General features: G+C 52.6%; 2 protein-coding genes across 3 annotated transcripts; one reads left to right on the top strand and one right to left on the bottom strand.

The window, feature by feature from the left end:
• Positions 1 to 588: 588 nt before the first annotated feature.
• Positions 589 to 17152, bottom strand: PLA2G6 (phospholipase A2 group VI). Of its 2 annotated transcripts, XM_009902492.2 has the most exons (16): positions 16445 to 17152; positions 15736 to 15951; positions 14750 to 14930; positions 13107 to 13294; positions 11132 to 11228; positions 9992 to 10174; positions 9671 to 9779; positions 8953 to 9102; positions 7204 to 7294; positions 6320 to 6483; positions 5692 to 5842; positions 5376 to 5512; positions 4614 to 4768; positions 3499 to 3666; positions 2309 to 2382; positions 589 to 1814 (listed from the first exon to the last, which is right to left on the bottom strand). In XM_009902492.2, the coding sequence occupies exons 1-16, from the start codon at positions 16651 to 16653 to the stop codon at positions 1673 to 1675; spliced, it is 2415 nt and encodes an 804-aa protein (XP_009900794.1). In that variant the 5' UTR covers positions 16654 to 17152; the 3' UTR covers positions 589 to 1672. The 2 variants fall into 2 exon arrangements, with proteins under 2 accessions (XP_009900794.1, XP_054023866.1); XM_054167891.1 differs by lacking the exon at positions 8953 to 9102.
• Positions 17153 to 17293: 141 nt separating this feature from the next.
• On the top strand, positions 17294 to 20705 carry MAFF (MAF bZIP transcription factor F). The gene is made up of 3 exons (XM_054167903.1): positions 17294 to 17729; positions 18806 to 18859; positions 18943 to 20705. The coding sequence occupies exons 2-3, from the start codon at positions 18824 to 18826 to the stop codon at positions 19354 to 19356; spliced, it is 450 nt and encodes a 149-aa protein (XP_054023878.1). The 5' UTR covers positions 17294 to 17729; positions 18806 to 18823; the 3' UTR covers positions 19357 to 20705.
• The last annotated feature ends 3615 nt before the right edge of the window (positions 20706 to 24320 follow it).

The raw sequence follows: 24320 nt of genomic DNA, 5'->3' as shown, positions 1-24320 counted from the left end.
AAAAGAAAACCTTAACTCCATCTGAAAAGCCCCTTACATGCACAATCTCATTTGTAAAACTGAGGAACAGGAGGTAGATAAATCAGTTTTCAGCCCCACTCATAACTCAGCACTCCCATTCCTGCCAGTGGTGTCCCTCAGGAATCAGTAGACACCAGGTCCAGCAAGCTTGCAGGTTACCACGTCCAGGAACCACTTGTGGATAGCAAAATTAAAGCCTTGTCTCCAGCCATTTGTACCCTGAGGAGCTTTAGTGTTCCTTCTTTTAGGACAGACCAGCTTCAAGGGGATTCTCATACAGGAGCTGGTCCAAAGCCTCTCCACTGGCTGCAACTGATAAGCCCAGCATGCAATGCTGTGCTTCATGGGCCAGCCAGCCACTCACCTATATGCTCCCCAGGCTGGCTGCAGGGACAGGCCATTCAGCTACTCAGTCCATACAAAAGGTATAATCCTCTGCCTTGAGGAGCCCAGCTCCTGATTTTCTACCTCCAAGAAATTCAGAGTCTGCCAATGGAGAACCCCTCTGGAACCTTGCAGGATGGCAAAAGACAAGACAACCAGAAAGTGCATGAGAGTGGCACCAAATGCAGACCTCTCTTTATTTCAGGTGATGTTAGCTTTGCATAGCAGCACTGGTCACAGCAGCAGTCCAGGCCATCAAAAGGACACAAAGAATTCAGTTTTTCAGGTTACTCCTCAAAACACCTCCAAACAGATACATAATTTATTCATACATATGCAAAATTTACTGCAGGAACACTGAGTGGTAGAGCAGTCATAATGGGATTTCCAGCAGTGAAAAAAAGTAAATCCTAACTGTCTGCTGGGTCAGCTTCTTTGATAGGAACTGATCTCAGTGCATTTTGATTCCACATTAAGAACAAAGAGAAACAATTTCTCCACCAAGCCAAGGCTGTTGTCCATCCTGAGCTTGCTGTGAGTCAAGACAGGCTTTCATGTCTCAACCCTTGAGCAAAAAGCAGCACAGCAAGTCAGGTGGCAAACACAGTCTCTGGGGGTCAGACCCCACCCTGGGCTGCCAGCCCATCTCAAGGTGCTACAGAAGACATCTGGCTCAGGGAGGGCAGTCCCTCCTCCCAAGGCCAGTCACAACATTCTGCATCATATCTACTGCAGAAAGCTGCAGCATTTCTGCTCCCCTTCAAACAGAGCATGCAGAGGGAAGAATAAACCCTTTTCTCCATATGACATACTCTGAAACACCTTGGCCTCAGAGGCCCAAATAATCCCTGAAGTCTCATCCAGCCTTGGCCCATTCTGTGATGCAGGAAGGTGCACGGTGCTTTGTCAGTAGAGGTGCTGCACAGCCAGGAGACAGACTCCAGCTGCTACAGCTCAAGACAGGTAGGTGAGGGCTCTCTTTCCTGGGGAGGGCTGTAGTTTGAGAGCAGGGCAGCAAAACTGAGCACAGTAGCAGAGGTGGGGCTACAGTACGAAGGTAACCGTCAGCATCTGACAGCTGTGCAGAAACACAGCCCAGAATACACTCCAGTATGTGCACTATTACACACAGTTAATTCCCTAGTAGTAGTAGCAGTAGTAGTAGTCCCTCCCCCCACTCAACACCTTAGTTCAAGGGCAAATCTGAGCCATTTTAGTGTCTGCTGCTCCTTGCCACGGGAAGGCAGAATGAGAAGCTCCAGGTCAGTCATCGGCAGAGATGTTGCACCAGCTGCTCAAACTGCTCCCGCTGCTGGTAGATGTAAAGCTGAGTGTCCCAGAGAGCGTTCACCAGCACGCTGTCATTCACCTCATCCAGCATCACCTCTGTGTGCAGCTGAGGGCTAAGCCTGCAGACAGCAAGACAGCATCACCAGCTGGGCACAGACATGAATGACACAAGGCAGGAAGCCTGCCAAGCACAAGACCTGCGCCAAGCGGCTCAAGCTGTCCTGGGTGTCCACTCGCCCTTATCTATCAAGCTTCCCCCTCCTTCAAGGCCCAGCCACACTTGAGACTGAGCTGAAGTTCAGCAACTGAGTCTCAAAACATGCTCTGCCTGCTGGAAAAGGGCAGGACACATATCCTGGAAGGACTGTGCTAGACAGCATCCCCCAACCCCCACTAAGTGACCCCAGACAAGGTGTGCTCAGCACCTCAGCTCATGCATGGGCCATGGTATCCTGTGTTACATCACTAAGGCACAAGGAGAGAAGGCAGGGGAATAGGTCTGGGCAGGCATGCCTCTGGAGGTGACACTCTTTAGGATGACACACACACAGCCAGGTCTGAAGTGAGAGGGATAAAAATAGGCCTGAGCAGAGAGCAGAAAGGAAGCCGTTACCGGAAGTAGGGGACGTCCGTCATCTCGCACCAGGCCCTGGCACGCTCCACAGCTGGGCCATCTGCGTCAGTGCACTGCAGGAGAAACAGGCCCTCAGTTAAGAGCTCAGCTGCCACACTGCTCTCCCTTGCCTGCAAGAGGCTCCCCTGGCACCAAGTCAAACAGCACAAACCACAGAGGAAGAGGGAAAACCAAAGGCAAGTGCATTCTGGATGGCACTGCTTACCACCAAGAGTGGGGCAGCTTTTGTTTGCTTGCTTGGTTTTTAATGTAAGAGCAGTGCTCCTGATCCTTGGGACACAAGGAGTTGCACCCTACAGACCCTGCTTCCCTCCCAGCATCAGACAAATTCCCTTAAAGAAACCTCCAGGAGGATTTAATCACAGCCTCCTTGGGATTTCACCTCTATCCATTTCTGTCCAAGTACCAACAGAGCCTGTGATTACTGCAGGGTTTCTGGGCTACCCTGGGACAGCTTCTCTGCAAGCCCTCACATAAAAGACAGAGGAAGCAGAGGGACCTCTTTCAGAATTTTCTGACTTTAGGAAGCTAAAAGTTGACAAAGCAACAGAATTAAGATTATAGTCAGAACCTTAGTTCTGATCTGTCTGGCTTTTAGTCACCTGGACTATTTTCATGCACAACATTTAATGACCTTCTCTCTGAAGCATGGAAGAATGTGTGCCTATGACACACTCCTAACCACAGCTCGGAGCTACTGCTTTTTGTTAGTGATATTCCCACTTCTCTGGCATTTGCTAACTTCCCCTGTGGGGATAACAAAGCTTTTATAAAGAATTGCTGTTTTGTAAGGTGTGATTGGGTTTTGGTCCAGGCTGCTCAGATGATAATCAGTGCTTCCTGGAAAGAAAGATACTGAGTTTCAAGAACTCACACCTGCAACTGTTCCTAAAGGCCACTGACCACAGTTCCTGTCCTCAGCTCCTTTCAGCTGCAAGAAGCTCCCTGGACTCTCAAAACTCCAGAGGCAGACAGGGCTTGAGACCTGCTGTGCTCCCACAATCCTTAAGTTACCTACTGCATCCATTCCTTGATCAGAACGTGGTCAGAGCAGTTCCAAGAAAATACAATTTTCTCCCAAATGGAAGAAGCTGAATACTGGAAATGTTTGCTCTCTCCCTGCAAGCAGTCTCAGGAGTTTTCCACCATCCCCTCCTTCCACTACTCACACAATCCACCACCATCTTGCCAAGCTCTCTGGCCCCAAAGACAGTCTTTGCCAGCTCCCAAGGGTTGGAGGGGCGGAAAACATCCACAGAGCTCACTGGGACCTGCGGAGGCTTGCCAGTTCCCAAGGAGACCACCAAGCCCAATCTTCTTACTTCCTGCCTCTGACCCTGTGAACAAACAAATCTTTAGTTTGCAAGGACCAACAATCAAGGTGGAGCATGTCTTTTACAGCAGTCTTGGGGAGTCTTTCACAGCTCTGAAAACCAAGGCAGAAGGCTCAGCAGACGTTCCTCTCCTCCATCCTCCCCTTTCAGTACTGCCTGGTGAAACAGCTATAACCCACAGGACTTCAACAGTTGTACTGTTCTCTCCCTTACACCTCTGGCTGTACCCAAACCCATGGGATCACCCCCAAGATGAGTCCTAGGACGAGGTGACTGTGAACAGCCTGATTCTTTTAGTTATTTTAGTCACATGCTTCCCTTTTCAGCTGCAGGGAGCAGTAGCTGCCAATAGCTCATCAACTTTGTGAGCAACCTGCCACACCACAGAAGGCATTCCCTCTTCAGCCTTGCAGAGTGCCCTCTCATCATAATCTTGTCAATTTATTTCTGGGCAGAAAAAAGCCCTGCAGAGCTGCATCAAGGGCAACATAATACCATCAACTGAATTAGCCTTGCTCAAAGCAGCCAGGACAAAACAATGGGGCTGCTTCCTTGTCTGACACCCTTGTCAGAAGAGGATTTCACCTCTTGGCCACCATTCAAGGAACAACAGGTACAAACTTGAATATAGATGACTTCCCCTCAGTTTGAGGAGGAACTTCGGTGACAGAGCACTGGAACAGGCTGCCCAGAGAGATTGTGGAGTCTCCTTCTCTGGAGGCTTTCAAAACCCACCTGGATGCATTCCTGTGCAGACTACCCTAAGTGATCCTGCTTTGGCAGGGGGGTTGGATTCAATGATCTCTGGAGGCCCCTTCCAACCTCTAATGTTCTGTGATTCCCAACGCATATCCCCTTCCAGGATGCCACACTGCTAACTTGTTTATCCGCTCCATTCCCAAATCCTCTTCACCTTCAGGGGCTAGCTCAGTTACCAGGATTTCCCTCACCTTCTTGATCAGAGTCTTATTGTACTCGTGGATCTCTGCCATGGCATCGAGGGTGGGGTTGTTGGCCAGCAGCCCACCGTCCAGGAAGCGACCTATCGGCCGGAAGTAAGTGGGAGCCGCACCGCTGCAGCGGGCAGCGCGCCACACCAGCTGGTCTGGAGGGAGAGAAAGCAGGCAGCAATCTTCCTGTGTGCCAGATTCACCAGCACAAAGCAGGAGGGCCTGTAAACCCCAAAGACCCTGCCCTAGACAGTTGTGCCTCTTTCTCCCAACAGTAGTGCCTCTGCTTGGATGCACAAGATTATTTTGGGAAGCTTTAAAAGATGTCCTCACCATTTGCGAAGTTATCTTGGGTCAAATTCAGTCTCAACCAGCTTCATTGCTGCTATTTTGATGGTGAACCAGTTATGTTTGCCAGACAAAGTGAGAAGTAAGCTGGAGGGGGCTGCATGCTTCAGTTACACAGCTTTTCCATATAAATCTGCTCTTGAGAGCCAAAGGAAAGATAGGGACTGTATGCAGGACTGCTCTAGCAGACCGCTCCTCATGAGCCTCACTCACAGCCCCTATTCCTGGTACAAGAGAAGCCAAGGGAGGAGGAGAGTGGACTCAGACCAAGCTACAAATCAAGATCAGGGATGAGCCATCCCTTGGACACCCCCAATTTTTATCACAACAGGAAGAAAACCAGGAAATCTTCTCTCTCTGATGGTCAGCCACCTCCCTGCCAACCAGCTGAAGTGCTGTGTGCCAGCAGTTTACCTTCTGGGTGAGTGAGTGGTTTGAAAGATGCACTTGTCTGGTACTCAGTGGAGGTCTTTGTCTCTGGCACAGGGTAGTTTCGGAAAAGGTGGAGCTCAGCCGGCTGCCGGTCGCAGAGCGTCCCTGTCACCATAACCCTGGGGGGTAGGACAGGGCAGAACAAGCACCAAAGGGGAAAATGACAAACTTAGGCCTTCAGCAGTCCACTCATCACACCCCTCCAGATCTGCTCTAAGGAGAGGCTGAGCATCTCTGCTGAGACGTCTAAAGCACAGTCAGGAGAGCATCAACCAGCACAGCCCCAGGCAGGACTCACTTGGGTTTTCGGACATCTGTCATTCTGGTGTTTTCCCCAAACTCCTTCTTCAAGAACTCGTCCAGGGGCTCCGACTCGTAGGGCCGCGAGCCGCGGAACACCGCATCCTTCATGCGGAAGTACAGGCAGCGCATGTAGTCCATGGACTTCCCTGGACGGGCCACGGCGCCGGCAGCAGCAGGGGGCGGGAGCAAGGGCAAGCAGAACAAAGAGCGTATCAGAGCTGGGACTTTGCAGGACCAGTGGGCCTGGGAGGCAGCACTCCCAACCCCATCCCCTTCCTAAGCTGCCTGTCACTGGCTCAGACCTCAGCAGCACGGCTGGCAGGGACTGAAGAGGAAGGGCAAGTTTGGAGTGCAGTTTCCTGCTACCAGAAAGCGTTGACCATCTTGCTGTAAAGCCCCCAGTCAGAGAGCAGGAAGAGCAGAACATTGCACTCTGACACCACACACCCCACAAAACCCCCCAGGGCCAGACAGGACATGAGAAGCAAGCACAAAGCAGACTTTCTTTCATTAACAAATGCCCCTTCCCTCCTTTGTCAGGGACAACAAATGTCAGCTGGGACTCAGAGGGGCAGCTTGCCTCACAGGAGCGAGAAGGGGCCCATTAATTGCACCATCCTCACCATGTACAATAGCCAAGGCCAAGATGCCTCCAGTGCTGGTCCCTGCAATCCAGTCAAAAATCTCCCGAATGGGACGGCCTGCAGCTTTCTCGATAGCCAGGAGGAGCTGGATGAGCACCAGGCCCCGGATGCCTCCTCCATCCAGGCACAGGAGGCGGTCGTGACTGCAGGGAGACAGAGACAGCTGGCCGGGAGCTGTGGGACAGCTCACGAATCGCAGCGTGCTCCATGGCAACGCTACTAACAGGCACACTGCAGCAGTGCAATCAGCGAGCAAACAAATCCAGTGGTGCTTCCTCAGATGCAGGTAAGACTGGACAGTCAGATAAGACTTGGGCAGAGCTGCTGCACCACCACTTGCTCTTTCAGCCATCCCTAACCTCTGCACCAGAGAGACTTTCACAAGCTGAAACTGCACCCAGGTCCCTTACTAGGCAGTAGTGGGCATTGTGTCACAAATAGAGCAGACAGTCCTAAGCTTCTGCTAGCAGCACTTCAGTGCCAACCTGCAAGGTGAGGTGCAGGCACTGCCAAGGCACTGCACAGCCTGCAAAGGAACTGGGTGAGCATCAGGGCGGCACACGGAGATGGGGAAATCACAAACCAAAACAGCATTCAGTGGCAGAGGGGAGGGACAGAGCAGGGGTTTCACCTGCTGAGCTCGGACTCCACTGCAGCTCCAGAGCTGCAGGCAGGAACTGCTGGTGGCTATGGGAACAGAGAGCTGTTACAAAGCTCTGGCAATAACTGCTAACATCAAGGGACATTAAATAATGCTAGCTCTGAGGATGACACACTTAGGGGTGTGGGTGGGAGAATTCACACACTCAGATTGCACCTTCAAGTTGAACATGAGTGTGGACAGAAGCTGTTTCCTCACTTACTTCCTTCTGCCCTCAGTGGGAGAGTCCACAACATCTGGTGCCTTCAACAACTGTCCAAGCGTTGTGGAAACATACAGGAGGTCCTGGTACCCTGGGGAGCCATGAACATGCAAAAGGGAAGAAACCAATTACAGACTGCTCTGCTACCTGACCCCTCTGACGTGTGCCTCTCAGAGAGCAGCCAAACAAATCATGCTTCATCAGTCAGAAAACCTTACATTATTCTTTCTGCTTTCTCTCTGCCCCTAGAAAGCTTGGTCAGGGTACCCAAACTTCCCACCAGTGCAGTGAACAGTTTCCACAATAAGGACATGGAGAACACCCAATTCCCTTCCCAACCAAATAAAGCTCCTTGCAGAAGACACCAGGCATCTTACCCATAGCCACTAGGTAACCCCCAGATTAAACTCCACACCAAAGAGGAGAAATCCCATCCCTTACAGCAGGCAGCTGGAGATGCACTGGCAAAGATGAAGGACTTGTAAAAGCAGATGATGAGCACAGTAAGTGAAAGAGAAGGCAGAGCCCAGCAGCGTGCTCGCTACGCAGCTTACTGCAAGCTGTAAGATAAATCTAGATCTACTCTTTGGAGGTAACCTAGGCAGGAGAGCTGTGGGGACAGGGTGGCTTGTCATTACCCCTCAGCTGATGCACACCCAGGCTACCCTGGGAGCAGGGCACCAATCCAAGCTAGGTGAGAAGCCAGCCTGTGAAACCAAAAGACAGAACAGGGGAAGAGAAGTTAAATACTCCTGCCAGAAGTTAAGTACTCCTGTCAGAAGGTGGCTGCGGATGACGACGAATGTGGTGAGCAGTTTCTTCAAAGGTCAGAGTCCATGACAAAAAAAGGGCCTTGCTCTGCCACTACAGAGCTGAAACTGGGAGGGGATCACCTTCACAAGGCCATAATGAGAAGAAAGTCCTCTACATCACCAAATGGAGGCTTATGGTGACACAGACACACTCCAGGGCCTAGAGGGGGCTGTCCTCTAGCCCCACAGGAGGACCTTTGCAAAGGAAACCACCATTGACAAGCAGCTGTTGTCTGCCTGCATGTTCCCTTTCACAGGAGTCAGAGCCTCCCTCCAGGTCAATTCACCCACTGCTCACTCTGCAACCCCTCCCACTGCCTCTGCCCACACTCTGGAGCTCCCCAGTGGAGGACAGATGGACACCTAGAATAGACCCACAGACTAATTCACAGAGTCTGGGCAGTACAGAGCACAAGCTATGACAAACCCTATGTCTTAAGGTAGGCTTTTCCCTATGAGTAACATAAACCTTGGGACCAGGGTCACCTATCCTTGGCTTTCATCCCTTCCCTCTCCCAACTGCCAGCCTCCAGGATGTGAATGAGCAACACTTTTCATTTTCTTGTGCCCAGCACGACACTGGAAGGTCTTCAAATCAAACCAGCAAGTCTGTGCCCTTCTCTGTATGACTCAGTGGATCAAGTACATGCAGACAACTGAGTCCTACATCTCTTCCAGAGTGGAGAACAGAATCAGTCTTCCCTTTCCTTTTTACAGAGCTGCATTGTGTCAGGTCTATAACACAAAAGTTTAGAGGACACACACAGAGGAAAAGCAGAGAAAAGAGACAGGATCCTGCAACAGCTGAAATGAGGACGGTGACCAGAAACTGAGAGACAGGAGACAGTCCCCAGAGCGCAGCCCATCTGAAGAAGGGATCTGAGAAAGCACTGTGAAGCAGGAAGGGAGAGTGAGGAAGGGCCAGGGAAGGCTTTACCTAAGCCGTTGAAGCTGCTCCGAGAGGAAGGTTGGCCTTCCAGGAAGGAGGCGGCAGATGGTGCCGGGCTTGGGGAGGCAGGGTTGGGTGGGTGGCAGCGTTCAGTCCCTACAGTTTGCAGCAGGTCTAAGAGCACCTTCCGGTTCGCACCTTAGGTGACGTCACAGATCAGAGAGAGAATCAGTGCAGGCACACACCAGGGGCAGCTCTGCCAAATTCACACCAGTCCTGACCCTCACACAACCTCTGGGATGATCCAGGGAAGGGGAAGGCACATCCTGGGTTTCTCTTCCCCCGATGCCAGGCATCAGAACTTGTGCACAGCAGGGCTACCCAGAGCTCTGCGGCTTCAAGGGTGTGTGCCGCGCACTTCTTGCCCCAAAGAACTGCATGCATCTGCTTATGCCTGGGTGTTTCAGCAGCACTGTGTCATTCCACCATGAGCCTGCAGTGCCTGACATCATGGCTTGAAAGAGGGGGAACGTGTGCCAGCTCTTCCTCTTTCATCTCTGCTTCACAGAAGAAAACTTCATAAAAGGGCTGCTGATGCAAAGCCTAGGCTGCCAGCTCAGGAAGTGCCTACCCTGTGAGTGACTAGAAGCTGGGAGAGCACACTGGAGAAGCAGCACTCATGCTTGGCATGTTTTCACCTCTCACCAAGACGCTGTTTTGGCCACCAAGGGGAGACAGGATGCCGGCTGCTGACGTGCTCCCTCACCTTTGCTGGTCCTGGCTGCCAACAGCCCTGCTGTCTCGCCAAAATCATTGGGGATCTCAACGTCTCCTCCAAACACGATGATTGCTTTGATCATATCCAGGTGGTCATGCTAAGGGACAGGAGAAAGCTCAGTCAATAGCTACCCTCCCCTTGGCTACATGATTGCTCATTTCCCTCTCCCCCCTTTTGATTAGCCAAAGCACCCACAAGGGATCACTTCATGAAAGACAACAGCCAGAATTTCAAAGGAGTCTGCCCCTGCCTCAACCCTTCACAAAAAAACCTCCCTCTCCTTTCTAGCAGCCTCTGCAGAAAACTCACCTTCATGGCTAGATGCAGTGGTGTGTTGCCATCCTGACCTCTGGCGTTGGTGCAGGCGCCGTGTGTCAGCAGCACCATGGCGCAGTCAAAGCGCCCCCTCTTGACAGCAATGTGCAGAGCCATGTCAGCCGTCCCGCTGCTTACATTCACCTCGGAGCCATACTCAAGCAGCAGCCGTGTCATCTGCACCCAAGCGTGCATGTGCCAGGTCAAGAAGAGAGAAAGCAAACGTGAAGTCTACTGCCTGGGCATCCAAACGATCCAAGTCTCATGGCAAGCAAAGCAGGGGAAAAGGCAGGACCTGTAGCCTGGATATGGCTGCTGGCAGAGATCAACTACATTGTTTCAAGCACTGGAGATGAGGTTTCTCTGTCTTCTGACACAGATGGTTTCACAATCTGGCTAGAGCTTCTGCCTGTTTGGGGACTTGTATACAAATATAGCAACCAGTTGAGAGCAATGGAGAAAAAATAATTCCTCCTCAGGCCAGAATCCTTGCAGACTAGAGGAGAACAGTTTGATTTTGTCTTTAAAAGCTAAGCAGCTTTATGCTTTCTCTGAAAGTCCACAGGCCACTTCTGAGAGGGATGTGACACTGCAGGAAGGAAAACAGTCCTGCCATGGGAATCTTCTCTGCTTGTAATAAGCATCACTCAGGTGCTCCAGCATGGCATGTCACACCACTGATCTGCCTATCTCTGGTGGAAGAAGGACCATAACATGCCACCACTGGATGCCAAACTCACAGCGTCCCTGCGGTCTGCAAGGCATCAATCTGCTCCCTTCGGTGAAACTGTCAGTAATGAGAAGAGAGCTCCCCCCAGGGGTAACAGTGACACTGCTGCAATTTCCCCAGCAAAAAGGGAAGAGGGACAAGCTGGCAGTAGCACAGCCAAGGATGACAGACAGGGACGAGCCCACCCGTTTGTTTCAGTGTAAGGCTCCACTGCTCTGACCTCCATGGCAAAGAGCACTGAACAGCATAGGGCAAGGAGAACCGACCACCAGGCTGCTGGGTGGGCTCTGACACTTGCAGAGCTCTGCACATGGCACACAGGAAAGGGAAAGGTCAGCAGCAGGAGAAATTAACCCAGTGCTGGGTGGTAGCACAGGCCCTCACCACAGACTGGTTCCATTTACCTCTGCCTTCTTTGCCCAGTGCAGCGGAGTGGCTTCGTAGCGTGGGTCTTTGGAGCGAACCTGGCTGGCATCCGCCTCGAGGATGGCCTGGGCACACCTAGTAAAGACAATGTGATGAAGGGATGGGTGGCTGCCTTCTCAGCTCAAGACCTCTGTTCGTATCAGCCCCTGCCTCCCACTCAGGGGCCTTTTGGGAAATCCTTCAGCAGCAGGCTCTCTGCAACACCTGCAAGCTCTTCAGCTGCAGCTTTGTTTTGCTCTTTTTAGAGCGGAAGGCTGCAAGAGGAAGCGAGCAAGCAGCATTTGGAGGAGGCAGGAGAATCCCTTCCCAGTTCCAAGTTGTGAAGCAACATCTGGGTGCTTCTCCAATATAAAAACATGGCATTTCTGGAAACTCTCAAGATGCAAGGGGAAATTCTTCACTTCTCCTTCTCTCTCTCTGGAAATATGAGGATAAAACTGAAATAGGTAAATACTTGCTGAAATGAACAACCTGCTTGCTTTCCTGTGTGTGAAAAATCACACCTCTTGTGAACAAACATCCAGTGCCTAGAAAACAGGGGTAGGTAGGCTTCTAAAACAAGTCCATGCTCTCCACTCTGAACCACCACAACTGTGCACAAGAGATGGAACCTCACTGCAAACTAAGTGGCACATTTTTGGCTTGTCATTATGTCTCTTAATGCTGGAAAGCACTTTTCAAAGTGCTGAAAAATTAGCTAGCAGCAGCCAGGGCTGACTTGAGAGCCCAATTTGTAAAGCTCAGACACTCGATGAAAAGGAAGTATTATAATGCAAAAGAAGAGTCCTCTTTCTCCAGGGGAAACAAAAGAAGGCATAAACATCGTGCCTCGTTTGATTCGGTTCCAGAGTGTGTTATTAAGAGTCAAGAGTACCTTTGTCCCACAGGAGATGGGAATAATTAAGCTTTGAAACAAAAGTTTATTAGGACCAGAACACTCCAAGGCTGAGGTACAGCAATTAGAAGTACTATTTAAGCATCAGCAAATCATCTTCTCACAGCTCATTGTGAGAAAAAGTACTTCTCAGACAGCTCTTTTAATAACATTGCTGTCTTTCTCCCAGTGCCTGATACTAAAGAATAACAGAGAGAGAGAAATTCAAGGGAAAACTGGGGCTTTCTTTTTCTGAAAGTGCTTCTCTCAGTGCAGATTAGCTGCTGGAAAGCAGCTCCATGGAGAAGGATCTTGGAGTCTTGGTGGACAATAGGTTATCCACAGGACAGCAACGTGCCCTTGTGGCCAATGGTACCCTGGGGTGCATTAAGCACAGTGTGGCCAGCAGGCCAAAGGAGATTCTTCTCCATCTCTACTCTGCCCTGGTGAGACCACAACTGGAATACTGTGTCCAGTTCTGGGCTTCCCAGTTCAAGAGAGACAGGGATAAGCATCTTTCTTATAAGGGAAGGCTGAGAGACCTGGGGCTGTTTAGCCTGGCAAAGAGAAGACTGAGAGGAGATCTTGCTCATCTTTTTATATAACCTGAAGGGTGGGTGTCAAGAAGAAGGGACCAGTCTCTTTTCAGTGGTGTCCTGTGACAAGGGGCAATAGATACAAACTGGAACACAGGAAGTTCCACCTTAAGATAAGGAAAAAATTCTTCACTGTGAGAGTGACAGAGCACTGGAACGGGCTGCCCAGAGAGGCTGTGGAGTCTCTTTCTCTGGAGACTTTCAAGACCTGTCTGGATGTGTTCCTGTGTGAGCTTCCAGAGGTGACCCAGCTTTGGAAGGGGGACTGGGCTCAATGATCCTCAGAGGTCCCTTCCAACCCCTACCATTCCATGATTCTTTTCTGTATCAACAAGTCTCCATTCTTTTGCCAACTTGCTGAGGAAGCAGAGGACAGCACAGGACATTTTCCTACTGAGCACTGCCTTGAAAGGGGTCTAGTCTGGGCAACCCTGAGCAAGATTGGAGGAAGAGCCCTGTTCTGGCAGCCCAGTGGTTACTTACCCCTTCTGAGAGAACTTCAGTGCTGTGTGAATGGGGTAGCCCAGTGTCCCCATGAGGCTGCACCTGGCACCACATTTCAGCAGAGAACGAACCATGTCCTCTTTGCCCAGCTGACAAGCAAGATGCAGAGCAGTCAGCCCTTCATGGTTCAAGTGATCCAAGGCAGTAGTTGGGGTTCTGCCCAGGAGCTGGGAGGAGGAGGCAATAGACAGACACAAAAGAACACCATCAATCTTCCTAAGCTCCAAGAACAGAACCTGAAGCACTGGGCTCTTCACAATGCTACACCTGTTCTGTCCATCCCTGCTTCCAACAGAGTAGCTATTGAAGTGCTCCTTGTTTTCTCTACCCAAAGGGTTTATCACTGCTCTCTATGCCCTTTTCCTCTGGCCTGGGTGCTCTTGAGACACCCCTCAGGCTACAAGGCTTGACATCACCTTGAATAACACAGCCCAGCAGATTCCTTTTGTGTTCCACTGCATGAGCCAAGCACAGCCCCACTGAATGGGAACACCCACTGAAATCAGTGGTTTCCTCTCCCGCTGTCGGCCCATCAGTTACCAGAGCCAGGCAGGAGCTCAACTTCCCCTGCAACTCCACCACTGCTTTCAGATTCTAAGAAGATTCTATTTAAAATATACATGTGGGAATATGTTTGAAGGTATTTTCCTACTCTCCCCATAAACGTTAAGACCTGCTACCTAAAAATATCCCACTGCCATACTGGGGAAGCCCTGCAAACCCTGACACACAAAAGAGAAGCAGGAATTTTCTCTGCTTTAGCAAGGAATCAAGAGAGAAAAAGAGACACAGGAGACAGGTCAGACCTGGAGGTATTTCTTTAAAAACAAGCCAAGTTGCTGCCATCAGAGAAATAAAGGAAGGGGTTATCTTTTTAATCCATGATTGTCATCCCTCCTGCCATTAGGAAATGCCAGCACAGTCTGGCAGGCAAAGGGAGAGCTGTCACAACAGGTACTGGGCAAAGAGGAGGGCTGCAGCCATAGAGGAAAGCTGGTCTCATGCTTGCACTGGGTGCTTGGGAGCTGACAGACCTGAAGAACCCACGGTGGAAGGCCACCCACACTCTTACGAACCCTGTCACTCTGTCCAGCCCTTCTCAGCAATCGAGAATGCCTCTGGCTTCAGACTGTCTCTGTCTTGAGGCTCTGATTGCTGTCCCCCATGCAAGGCCACTCAGTTCAAACAACAGGTTCTGCAGCTCAGGAGAGCTGAGGGAGGCTCTGAACTGTCCTTCAGTCTGTGGGCAATGCACACTCCCTCACAGCAGCCTAAGCACACACTCCCCGACAGAAGCACTCTGCCCAGAATCAAATACCCTGCTTGGAGGAGGACAGCCAAGGGCCTAAAGAAGAGCAGGATGAAGGCCTCAAGCAATGATGAAATCTGCCTGAAATCCTTGTTCCACTGCAGCATAGAATCTGTAGCATGCTTACAGGAAATGGCACTGGTGCAGGGGGAAGAAAGAGGCCAAAATCAGCCTTGAGCAGGAACTTGATGCTGCAGCAGATGGAACTGATTTTCTCTTCCTCGGTCTCCAGCTCTTTTCCCATCTCCCTGCTCACACCACAGAAAGGACCTATTCTAGTACCACTCCCCCTCTGCTTTGAAATCCCTCGCACCTCAATGATGTGGGGGCTGTTCCCTCGCACAGCGTAGTGGAACACGGTCTCCCCGCTCCTGTCGGTGGTGTCCACCCGCGCGTGGCACGCCAGCAGCTCCAGCAGGCACTCCGTGTCTCCCTTGCGGCACGCCAGGTGCATGGGGGTGCAGCCATTCTCACTTTCTGTGCTGTTCACACAGCTGCAAGAGGCGAGGCAATGTGAGGTCAGGGAAGGACTGTGAAGACAAGGATGTGCCGCTGCCCTGGGAGCTGACACCAAAGCACCTTCCACATCTGCAAAACACTCAGCTGGTGGGAACCACAAGGTTCTGGGAAGCCTAGCCTTTTGCCAGGGAAGGAGCACAGGGGAGGGCCACCAAGCAGCCTTAGCACAGACCCTACCCCAGACACATTGCTCCTACCTCTGCCCACCATGTGAGAGCAGGTTCCCCCACCCAAAGGAAGGCAGAAGATGGGTTACAGTCAGTAACCTGGCAGAGGTGCTGCCATTAGGCCCCCACCCCCCTAATTCCTCACTGGTGTCCCTTATCCTCAGTGCTCTTCCCACAGGGAAGGGCTTCCCAAGGGCTTGCAGTCAAAAGCTGTTTCCAGAAAGACAGTCTGCTCTCTTATGGTTTACAGAGTCAGCCACAACCTCCTCCCAAAATCAGCTCCACAAGGGTTTTAAGAATCACTGCTTCTAGCAAAACACTTAAATCCCATAGCTCAAACAGCAGAGCTCCAGGCTTTGACGCTCACAGCAGCAGGTGAACATCAGCCCACCAATACTCAGCGACCTTTGGATACCCTTTGCTACCACATTCCTCATACAGGCAAGACACACCAAGGCTGGCACTTTGAAACTCCACCCCTGCACTAACCACAGGTGTTAAGCTCCCCCCAGGAGAGAGCTCCCATTGCTGGAATCCCCTAATCTGGCCAAGCCTGCCCTCCCAAGCTCATTCCCAGCACCAGGCCCACCAGAGACCTCTCTCCACCCCTTGCCTCAGAACGTGGTTGTGCCGGAAGCTCTCGTGACGGCCAATCTCCACCGCAACGTGCGCCGGGGTCCAGCTGGGGTGGTTGCGGAAGCAGTCACTGAGCTGCTGGAGATCCTCCAGTGACAGGGGCTGGTGAGAGCTCTCGTAGAAGGGCCGCAGCCGCCCAGCATACTGCTCAAAACGTGCCAGGGCATCTGCTTCACTGTCAAGCTGGAAGAGCCTGGAGGGGAGGCAAACACAGGGTTGGTCCTGCTTAAAGAAACTAACTCCATCCCATGTATCTAACAGAAACAGCTCTTCCATAGACATTAATGCTGGGGACTTTCCCATTCCTCTGCATCTGGCCTCATGCTTGTTCCAAGGATAGAATGGTGGGAACTTCATTAGCAGAGAGCATCTCCTCCCCCTGAGGAACTTTTGGGCTGAAGTATCCTCTGCTCCAGATGCTAAATCAGCAGCAGCTGTGAGTGAATGTTCTGACCCAAGCACTTATTTCACAACTGCCTGTTTTCACATTGTTTGCACTGTCTGTCCTGTTCTGACAAGCTGTTTCAATGACAACTCTTCCACCAGCACACACGAGGGCCTCTCACTCCTCAGGAGTCCACCTACTGACCACAGAGATCACCCCACACCCACAGCAGGCAAGCACTGGAGCTTTCTGGTCTTTAGTTTCACACCTGAGTAGCAGTAATCAAAGGTCTGTCACTTACCGGAAAGCGACCTGTGGGCTCTGGGGATTCACCAGCAGACAATCCCATGAGCAAGTGAGGCTGTTTTTATACAGGACCACCCTGCCATCTTTCTTCAGACAGGTGTGAGCAGCATACTCTGCAGCTGGCACCTCCTTCACCCGGTACGGGTTTGTGAATATTTGGGTGACGCTGTTGATCGTATTCACCAACCGGCCAAAGAACTGCATCGTTCTGGAGCCTCAGATGGCTTCCCCTCTGTGTACTAAGAGAAACCCAGGCACAGGCTACGTCTGTGCCGGCCTTGCCCCTGCCCTTCCCTGAACTTAGCGACCCAGTGCAAGGAAAGGAGAATCGAAAGCTGCCAGTGTGACGCGCCGCCGCAGAGGAAAGCCCAGCAGCGGCGCCTGCGGTTTCTTTTCTGGCTTTTCCGGGAAGTGCAGCCACTTCTCAGCGCCTCATGAGACCTTTGACCTCCCTCTCAAGGGCCTTACTCAGCTGCCTCGGAGGGAAACACGCCCCTCCACGGCCACCCTCGGCGTTCCGCCGCCTGCTCGCGCTGGGTGGAGCCGCTCCACTGCCTGGGGAGTCGGGGGCGGGGGTGGTGAATGGGAGCAGAGGCGGAGCGAGATTCGGCGGGCTGGGGCTGAAGGCGGACCCGCGGCCTGGTAGGGCCGGGCCTGGCGCCCGGAGTGCGGCGGCGCCCGCAAAGCACGACGGACCCCCAGCGTACCCCGCGCCGGGCTCCCGGCCCGTTCCGCCAGCGCCCACCAATCGCGCACCGCCCACCCCAGAGCTGGCCAATCAGTGGCGCCACTCCCGGGGTGGGTCGATTGGGGCAGGGGAGAGCGGCTCATGGCTCTGCGTCACGGCCGCCGCTATCCCAGAAAAGGGCGGGAAGGCAGCGGTGCCATCTTTGTGAGGGGCTCCTTAAAGCGGCAGCAGCCCCATTCCTCTGGGCTTGGGTGAGGGCGTTCAGCTGCAGGGCAGGGCCGTTCACCGGGCGTGCGTCAACCTATACCTGGGGAGAAGCCAAGCCGCGGAGGAGCGTGGCTGCATTCATTGAATACGCTTGCCAGCCTCACAGGCAGTGCTGTCACCCCGGGAGCTTTAAGGGAGACGGTCGCTTTAAGAGCAGGGGTCGCTTCGCGCGGCGGTGGGGGCGGGGCGGGGTGACGTCACCGCATGACTCTGTTTTTATGAATGAAAAGAATCCGCGGGTGAGTAATCGCGGGGAGTGGGGCTGGAGGCGCCGCCCGACGGCCCGACCCGGCAGCAGCCCCGCAGGGATCAGCGCGGCTACCCGGTAAGCTTCGTCGGGGCCGACTGGGTGATGCCGCTGGGGTGGCCCCTCCGCTCCCGTCTCTGGCTTCTCCCCCCGCGGAGTGGTTGGGAAGGAGGGCGGCAGGTTTCGATGCCGGCTGGAGGCCGCTCTGCCGCCTCCGGGACCGAGGCAGGGAGGTGGCGATGCCCGCGATCGGATCGCCGCCTGCGCTTCCCTCCCGAATCTCGGCCACCGCCCCGGCGGGAACCGCTGCCGGTCTCCCGGCTCCGCGACGGCTCCCCGGCCCGGATTGCATCAGCTTTCAGCCTGCACGGCTCCACCTTCCCCGCCGCCCCCTTCCAGCCCCTCGCTTTTCCGCGCGTCTCTTTCGGCCCCGTCCTGGGTCCCCTCACCTCTCCAGGGCTCCCTTAGTTAGGCAGAGGCTGCTAGTCTGCAGCCTCGGCTTACGGCTCTCCCAACCCAGGGACGGGGAGCTACCGGCCATCGGCGAGGGGAGAGGCGCCGCTCCGGTGGCTTTTTCCCCCTGGGGTGCTGAATCACGGGGCGGCCACTTCTCGTCCCCCTATGTCGCGTGGTCAGAGCCCCGACCCATGGCCACTGGACCCTGCAGACACCTGGTCCTTGTGCCGAGAGCCGCGGTGCTCTCGCCCGCCGGGCTCGATAGCAGTAGGGTGGCACCTGCACGCCGGTCCCAGCTATGTGGCTTCGTGGCGGGTTCGCCCCGTGGGGCTCCTACTTTTACTTTCCTTTCAGTTTCGGGTGCGTCTTATCCACGTTTCCTCCCCGGGGAAAGGACTTGGTCTCCCGGCAGCTGGGATGTGGCTCTTCAGGTCCCCTAGGCAGAGCAGCATCACGACCACCTCAGCGTGAGATAAAGGAGGACTGGGAGGGCCAGCCTTCCCCTGTTATTGTTACTTTAACTCCGTATTACTGTTGTTACTATTACTACGTACTTCTTAAAGGAATAGGGGTGAGTCACTTCGCCAGCAGAGGGGAACGTGGGCATTAGGCAGGGGACCAGCAGGGTCAGCGCCCTCTGTGCTGAAGGGAGGGGCACGGGCTAGCAGTGACCAGCTTTTCTCTTGGCTGTTCGGCAGGGTCAGCGTGAGGCAAGGATGGCTGCAGACGGGCTCTCCAGCAAGGCCCTGAAGGTGAGCACCAGTGGGACCGGAGGGCTGGGGGCCAGGGTTATGGTTTTGGGGGGGTTTTGGGTGACCACCTCTCTCTCCACTAGGTGAAACGGGAGCTGGGGGAGAACACACCGCTGCTGTCAGATGAGGAGCTAATGGGGCTGTCAGTGCGGGAGCTCAACCACCACCTGCGAGGCCTCTCCAAGGAGGAGGTTGCAAGGCTGAAGCAGCGTCGGCGGACGCTGAAGAACCGGGGCTATGCTGCCAGCTGCCGGGTCAAGCGTGTCTGCCAGAAGGAAGAGCTACAGAAGCAGAAGATGGAGTTGGAGTGGGAAGTGGACAAGCTAGCCCGGGAAAACGCTGCCATGCGCCTGGAGCTTGACACCCTCCGTGGCAAGTATGAGGCCCTGCAGGGCTTCGCCCGTACCGTGGCCACCCACGGGCCCTCCACCAAGGTGGCCACTGCCAGTGTCATCACCATCGTCAAGTCTGGTGCCAACCAGGCCGCCTACTCCTAGTGCTGGCCTCCATCCCCTGGGTGGGAACTGACCCCCCGGGGTGCCTTCCCCCATGAATTACCACCCATAACCTCCCTGACCTCCACCCAGATGGGTCCTGTGCCCAAGTTCTCTCCCTCTCATCCCTTGACCTCCAGCTCCCCCATGAGGGCAGGGCTGCCACAGCATGGGTGCTGGGGTTGGAGGATAGGACCCCAGCACTGGCCCCAACATCCCCTTCCCTCCAACCCAGCTCTATCCCCTGCTGCAGCTTCCTTGGCTGGGCACTCCTTGACTTAGGAGGGTGCAGGCAGGAGAGGGTGACCCCGCACAGGCAGCAGTGGGAAGCATCTCAAGGCTCCAAGCTGGCAGGAAAACCCCCAAGTACCTCTTTTTTGAGGAGAGCACAAGAGAGCTGAGTGTGTGTCAGGCACTCCAGGAGCACATGCCAGGGAGGGAGGAGAGAGTAAGGGGCAGAAGGGATACAATGGAGAAACGTATCACCATTGGCCCCACAACTTGGACCATGGCTAGAGCAGGGTGGGAGGTGCAACATGGTTGGAGTCTCCAGAGATGGAGAGGGCAAGGGAAAGTGGCAGGCCAGAGTGGGAGAGAAAGTGGCTGCGAGTTGGTGCCTGGTAAGGGTGAGTGGGATGAGAAAGTGCTGTGACAGCTTGTGGTGCTGGGGGAGCCCAGAGGTGACAGGAGAACTGGGGATGTGAGCAGGTCAACCCAGGCTGTTGTCCACAAAGGAGAGCAGCAGTGGTGCTGTTTTATCTCTCTGCATCATACACATCCTTCACGCCTCTTCCTGCCTACAGGACGCTCAGCCTGGCCGGCTGGGTGGCTCTGAAATGCAGCAGGAAGGAAACGGAGGCAGCTGGAGCAGAGATAAACACTGTTTTGCTCTGCATGGGCTGGACTGTACAGCCCCACCAAGCACTCCCTGGCGCCCCACCGCCTACAAAGCCCATGGAAAGATGCTCCTGGCCCCCAAGAGCCAGAGCTGCGGAGGCAGAGAGAAGGGTGGATGTGCAGGAGGTGGGAAGTAGGGTGGAGAGCATCCCTGCTCCTGGGAGCCACCTGGCAGACAGGTAGTCTCCTCCCTTTGGTTTTCCTCCAGCTTGGACACTGGTGTGTGACAGCTGTCTCTTCAGCAGGCTGAAACACTGGGTAAGAGTTGGGCTTGCTAAATACAAGTGGAGGTAATGGGAGGCAGACCCTTTGCTGTAGATGATTCCCCCCCACCCCGACACTGCTCATGCCCGAGTTGCCACGCCAGCCACCCTTGGCTGCAGCCTCCCATCCCCTCCTGGAGAGAGGTGCCTGCCACTTGTGGAGGGGCACTGTGGTTAGCACCCCCCCACCCCCACCCCAGCTCCTCTTGGGTTTATTTATTGCACGAACATAAGTTATTTTCACGTCCTCTTTGCCATTCCGCCTCTCGGCACAGCCAGGATGTTGGTACAGAGCCCTACTTTATATTTTATATATGCAAATCACATTTTATCTTATAGAGAGAAAAAAACAAAACAAAACAAAAAAAAAACCCTACCAAACTTATTTATTTTCTGACTTATGGTATGTGTCCTACCTGACTTCTCTGTATTTTGTAGACTTTACAAATAAAGCAAGTTCTTTTTGGTTTTTTCCACACTGAGAGTGCATTTGGTCATTCTTCAACTCTATCTTAAGAGCTGTGTTCCCAGACCAGGTTTTCTAGCTCCCTCCGGCTCTGCTGCAGGGCACGTTCACCAATGTGCCCAAAAATGACCCAGGGATGGAGGGACAACTCCTGACTTTTTTGGGACAAACATTTTTAGGGTCTCTGGAAGAGAAGGGATCATTAAGCAAGCTTAATGCAGAACGCCACCACCCCAAAAGTGCTGCCTTTAGGAGCAGTTCAGCTGTGCTGAATCATCTCCTAGGAATTCCCTCCAGGCTGCCCTCTGACCTGATGCAGGAGGAGAGGCAATCAGGGCAGCTTTACCCTAAAATCTTCCCTGCTGAGTGAGCTTATTCTGACTCAGAAACAGCAAGAAGGAAAGCAAGGAGCTGGTGTCTGTGGGTGGCAGGGGAAGGAAGCATGGCAGGTGCCGTACACTGATGAGAAGTCTGAACTGTTTCCCATAGGGAAAAGCCACCCTTCCTTTGAGCGGGGGTGGAAGTGGTGAGCATGTTCCCTTGATGCCAAGTGGACCAGCACTCAAATGGTCATTCTGGGTTTTATATTCACTTTTTAAAAACCATTCGTGGTCCCTCAGCTACTGCAAACTGCCCCAGAGCAGAAGAAAACAGCTGCTGCTTGCTGAGGCCTGTCTCAGAGAGACCAGCCCCCTTTCTCCCACAGGTGTTCCACACCCAAGGTCAGGTCTCACATTTACTTCAGGTTTCTAGACAGATAGATTTCACTCCTGGCTTGACCCCTTGCTGCTGCAGCACTGCTTCTCCATCAGCTCCTGCATACACAGAGGGCACAAAGCTCTCCTCCCAAGGCCTAGGAAGACAAGATACTGATGCACGTAGCCTCAGCACCTGCACTGATCAAAAACTGGAAACAAAAAAAACTCAGTTCAGAGAAGCCAGGCAGATAACACCACACAGAGGCAGCTTAAGTACAATCTATATTATCTCTATATTTTTATTTGTCATCGTATTTGCTCATGTCTGCAGAGCATAACATCACAAAGACCAAAATAGAGAGCGGCTTGTCGCTGAGCTCACATCAGTTCAACACGATAGGTACAAAACTAGGTGACTCTGTCTTATTTATCATACATTATTTTTTTTTCAGTCATTTATATACAAAGAACTACTCTATATGGAAAAGTAATAAACAAATCCCATGGGTATGTTACATGGTAAACAAAAAGGAAGGAGAAGGGAAGCAGGTGAGGGAGAGCAGCTCCAAGGGCCCAACTCCTTGAACCAACGCATTGGTTGGGGCCCTGGGCTGCCATGAGCAGACCTGCCAAGACCACAGATGCCTTGGTCTCCTCAGTCTCGAGCTCTGGGTCTTTGATATTTGTTTCTCTGAGCCAGAACAGATTTCGAGCTAGTCCTTGTTCTGGCACTTGCCTGTCATGAGGGAGAGCAGGAAGCTCAGAGAGCATTTTGTGTGGTGTTAAAAAAAATCTGTATATATATAAAACTATAACGCATGGCAGCTGGCTGTCATTTGGGCACTAGTTCTTCACCAGGCTTCTCTGAAGGCAGCTAGTGCAAAAAGGTTTATACTAGAAACCACAACACACAGGAAGCTTTGAGAATATCCAGATCCTCTGCACAGCATATATATGCAGCATAGATTTCATCATCATTTCTTTTAAAAAGAAAATTGCTTCCCCAAGCCTGGATCACCTTCAAGCTCCATGAGGCAACCCCAGAGATTTCAGATCTTAGCCACCCAACGCCATAAGCTTGGGGAAAGTCACCAATTAAGTGACACTGGGACATCATCAAGGCCTGCAAATGCTATGATTCTGTGATTAAATGCAAGGAAAGGGGAGGAAGGGATCATGTCCCATGCCCCACTTTACTAAGAGAGCAGGGAAGTTTAACATAAATACCTCACACTAAAGGACTATTAAATCAAAGCGATGGAAGATGGAAGGAAAGCCCACTCAATCTTCAGCCCTGCTTTCCAGGCAACCTACAGCATGAGGAAAAGGAATTTTTACATCAAGCCCCCACAAAGCCTGGCTGAGCATGTTTGCACATCCATTCAAGCATCAACAGATTTAGGAGCAGCAGCAGCAGCAACTGCATGGCATTGCAGGATGTGTGCAAATGGGGACATCCAGCAGCAGAGAAGCTGCTGGATCCACTGACTCTGCCTTCAGCTTCCTCAAGAGTCAGCACCACTGCTCCCACCTGCTTCACCATCCCCCCAAACTGAGGAGTATGGAAGGATATGCTGTTCTTAATTAAGCCTTCCCCTGTCTTATCCTCACAGCAGGGAGCAAACCCACCTCTCTTCAAGTCCTTTTCCCCTGCTGATGACCACATGCTTCTGGCAGAGGTGCTGAGGAACCGAGAAGCTCTTTGCTCACAGCTGCAAGCACACAGATTAGAATACAAGAAAGGTAAACTCCAGGCAGTAATCAGACCCCAGTTCTCCCTGTGGAGCAATGGGGGGCAATCTGGAAATGCACAGGTCTGCTGATGGCAGGGTGGGCATCAAGTGGGAAAGGAAAGGAGAAACTACAGCCAAGAACACAGCAGCTTGCTCCAACATCTCTCATTCCTGCTTGGGGTGAGTGACACCCAAGTGTGCTCACCCCTCCTCCTCTAGACAATTATAAGCAAACAAGAGGCATTTCCTGGACCCTGGACAGATCTACAGAGGAATCATCATTTTTTTCTCCACTAAATACCTAAGGACCAATCCAAAGCCAAAGGGACACCTTTTCCCACTCCTATGGATGCTGGCTCCACCTTCGATAGCACTGCAGCTGCTGCAGGGCCTGTGCAGCAACTGCTGCCTGGGACACTAAGAGGGAAAATGTTTACCAGCCACATCATGTCTGGTATCAAGTCTGCTCCAGTTTGGCCCAAAACAGTTATGGAAATAAAACACAAAGGAGTGTGAAACATCCCTTCCTGAATACTCCAGCCTAAGGGCAAAACATGTGCAGCCTGCAGGGAAAGTGAGTGATGACAAGCATAGGGAGAGCTACCTACAAGCAACCAGGACCTGCTCTGGCAGCTACCTGGTGCAATCCATACCTTTAAGAGGAGCAACTATGGCAGCAGGGGACAGGAAACAAAAAGAAAAAACTGTTTTCCATGTTTACAGATCTTCCTTTCCCAAAGAGGAACAAAAGGGCTCTACAAACTTCCACCACTAATGTGGCCAGTCTTCAGTCCTGTTAGCAGGAGAATAGAATAGAATAGAATAAACCAGGTTGGAAGAGACCTTCAAGATCATCACATCCAACCCCTCAACCAATCCAACCCACCTAAACAACTAAACCATGGCATCA

This window comes from Dryobates pubescens, chromosome 15 (genome assembly GCF_014839835.1).
Source record: "Dryobates pubescens isolate bDryPub1 chromosome 15, bDryPub1.pri, whole genome shotgun sequence".
Classification (NCBI taxonomy): domain Eukaryota; kingdom Metazoa; phylum Chordata; class Aves; order Piciformes; family Picidae; genus Dryobates; species Dryobates pubescens.
Note: the sequence above shows the minus strand (reverse complement) of the source record. Positions and strands in the feature narration are given on the sequence as shown.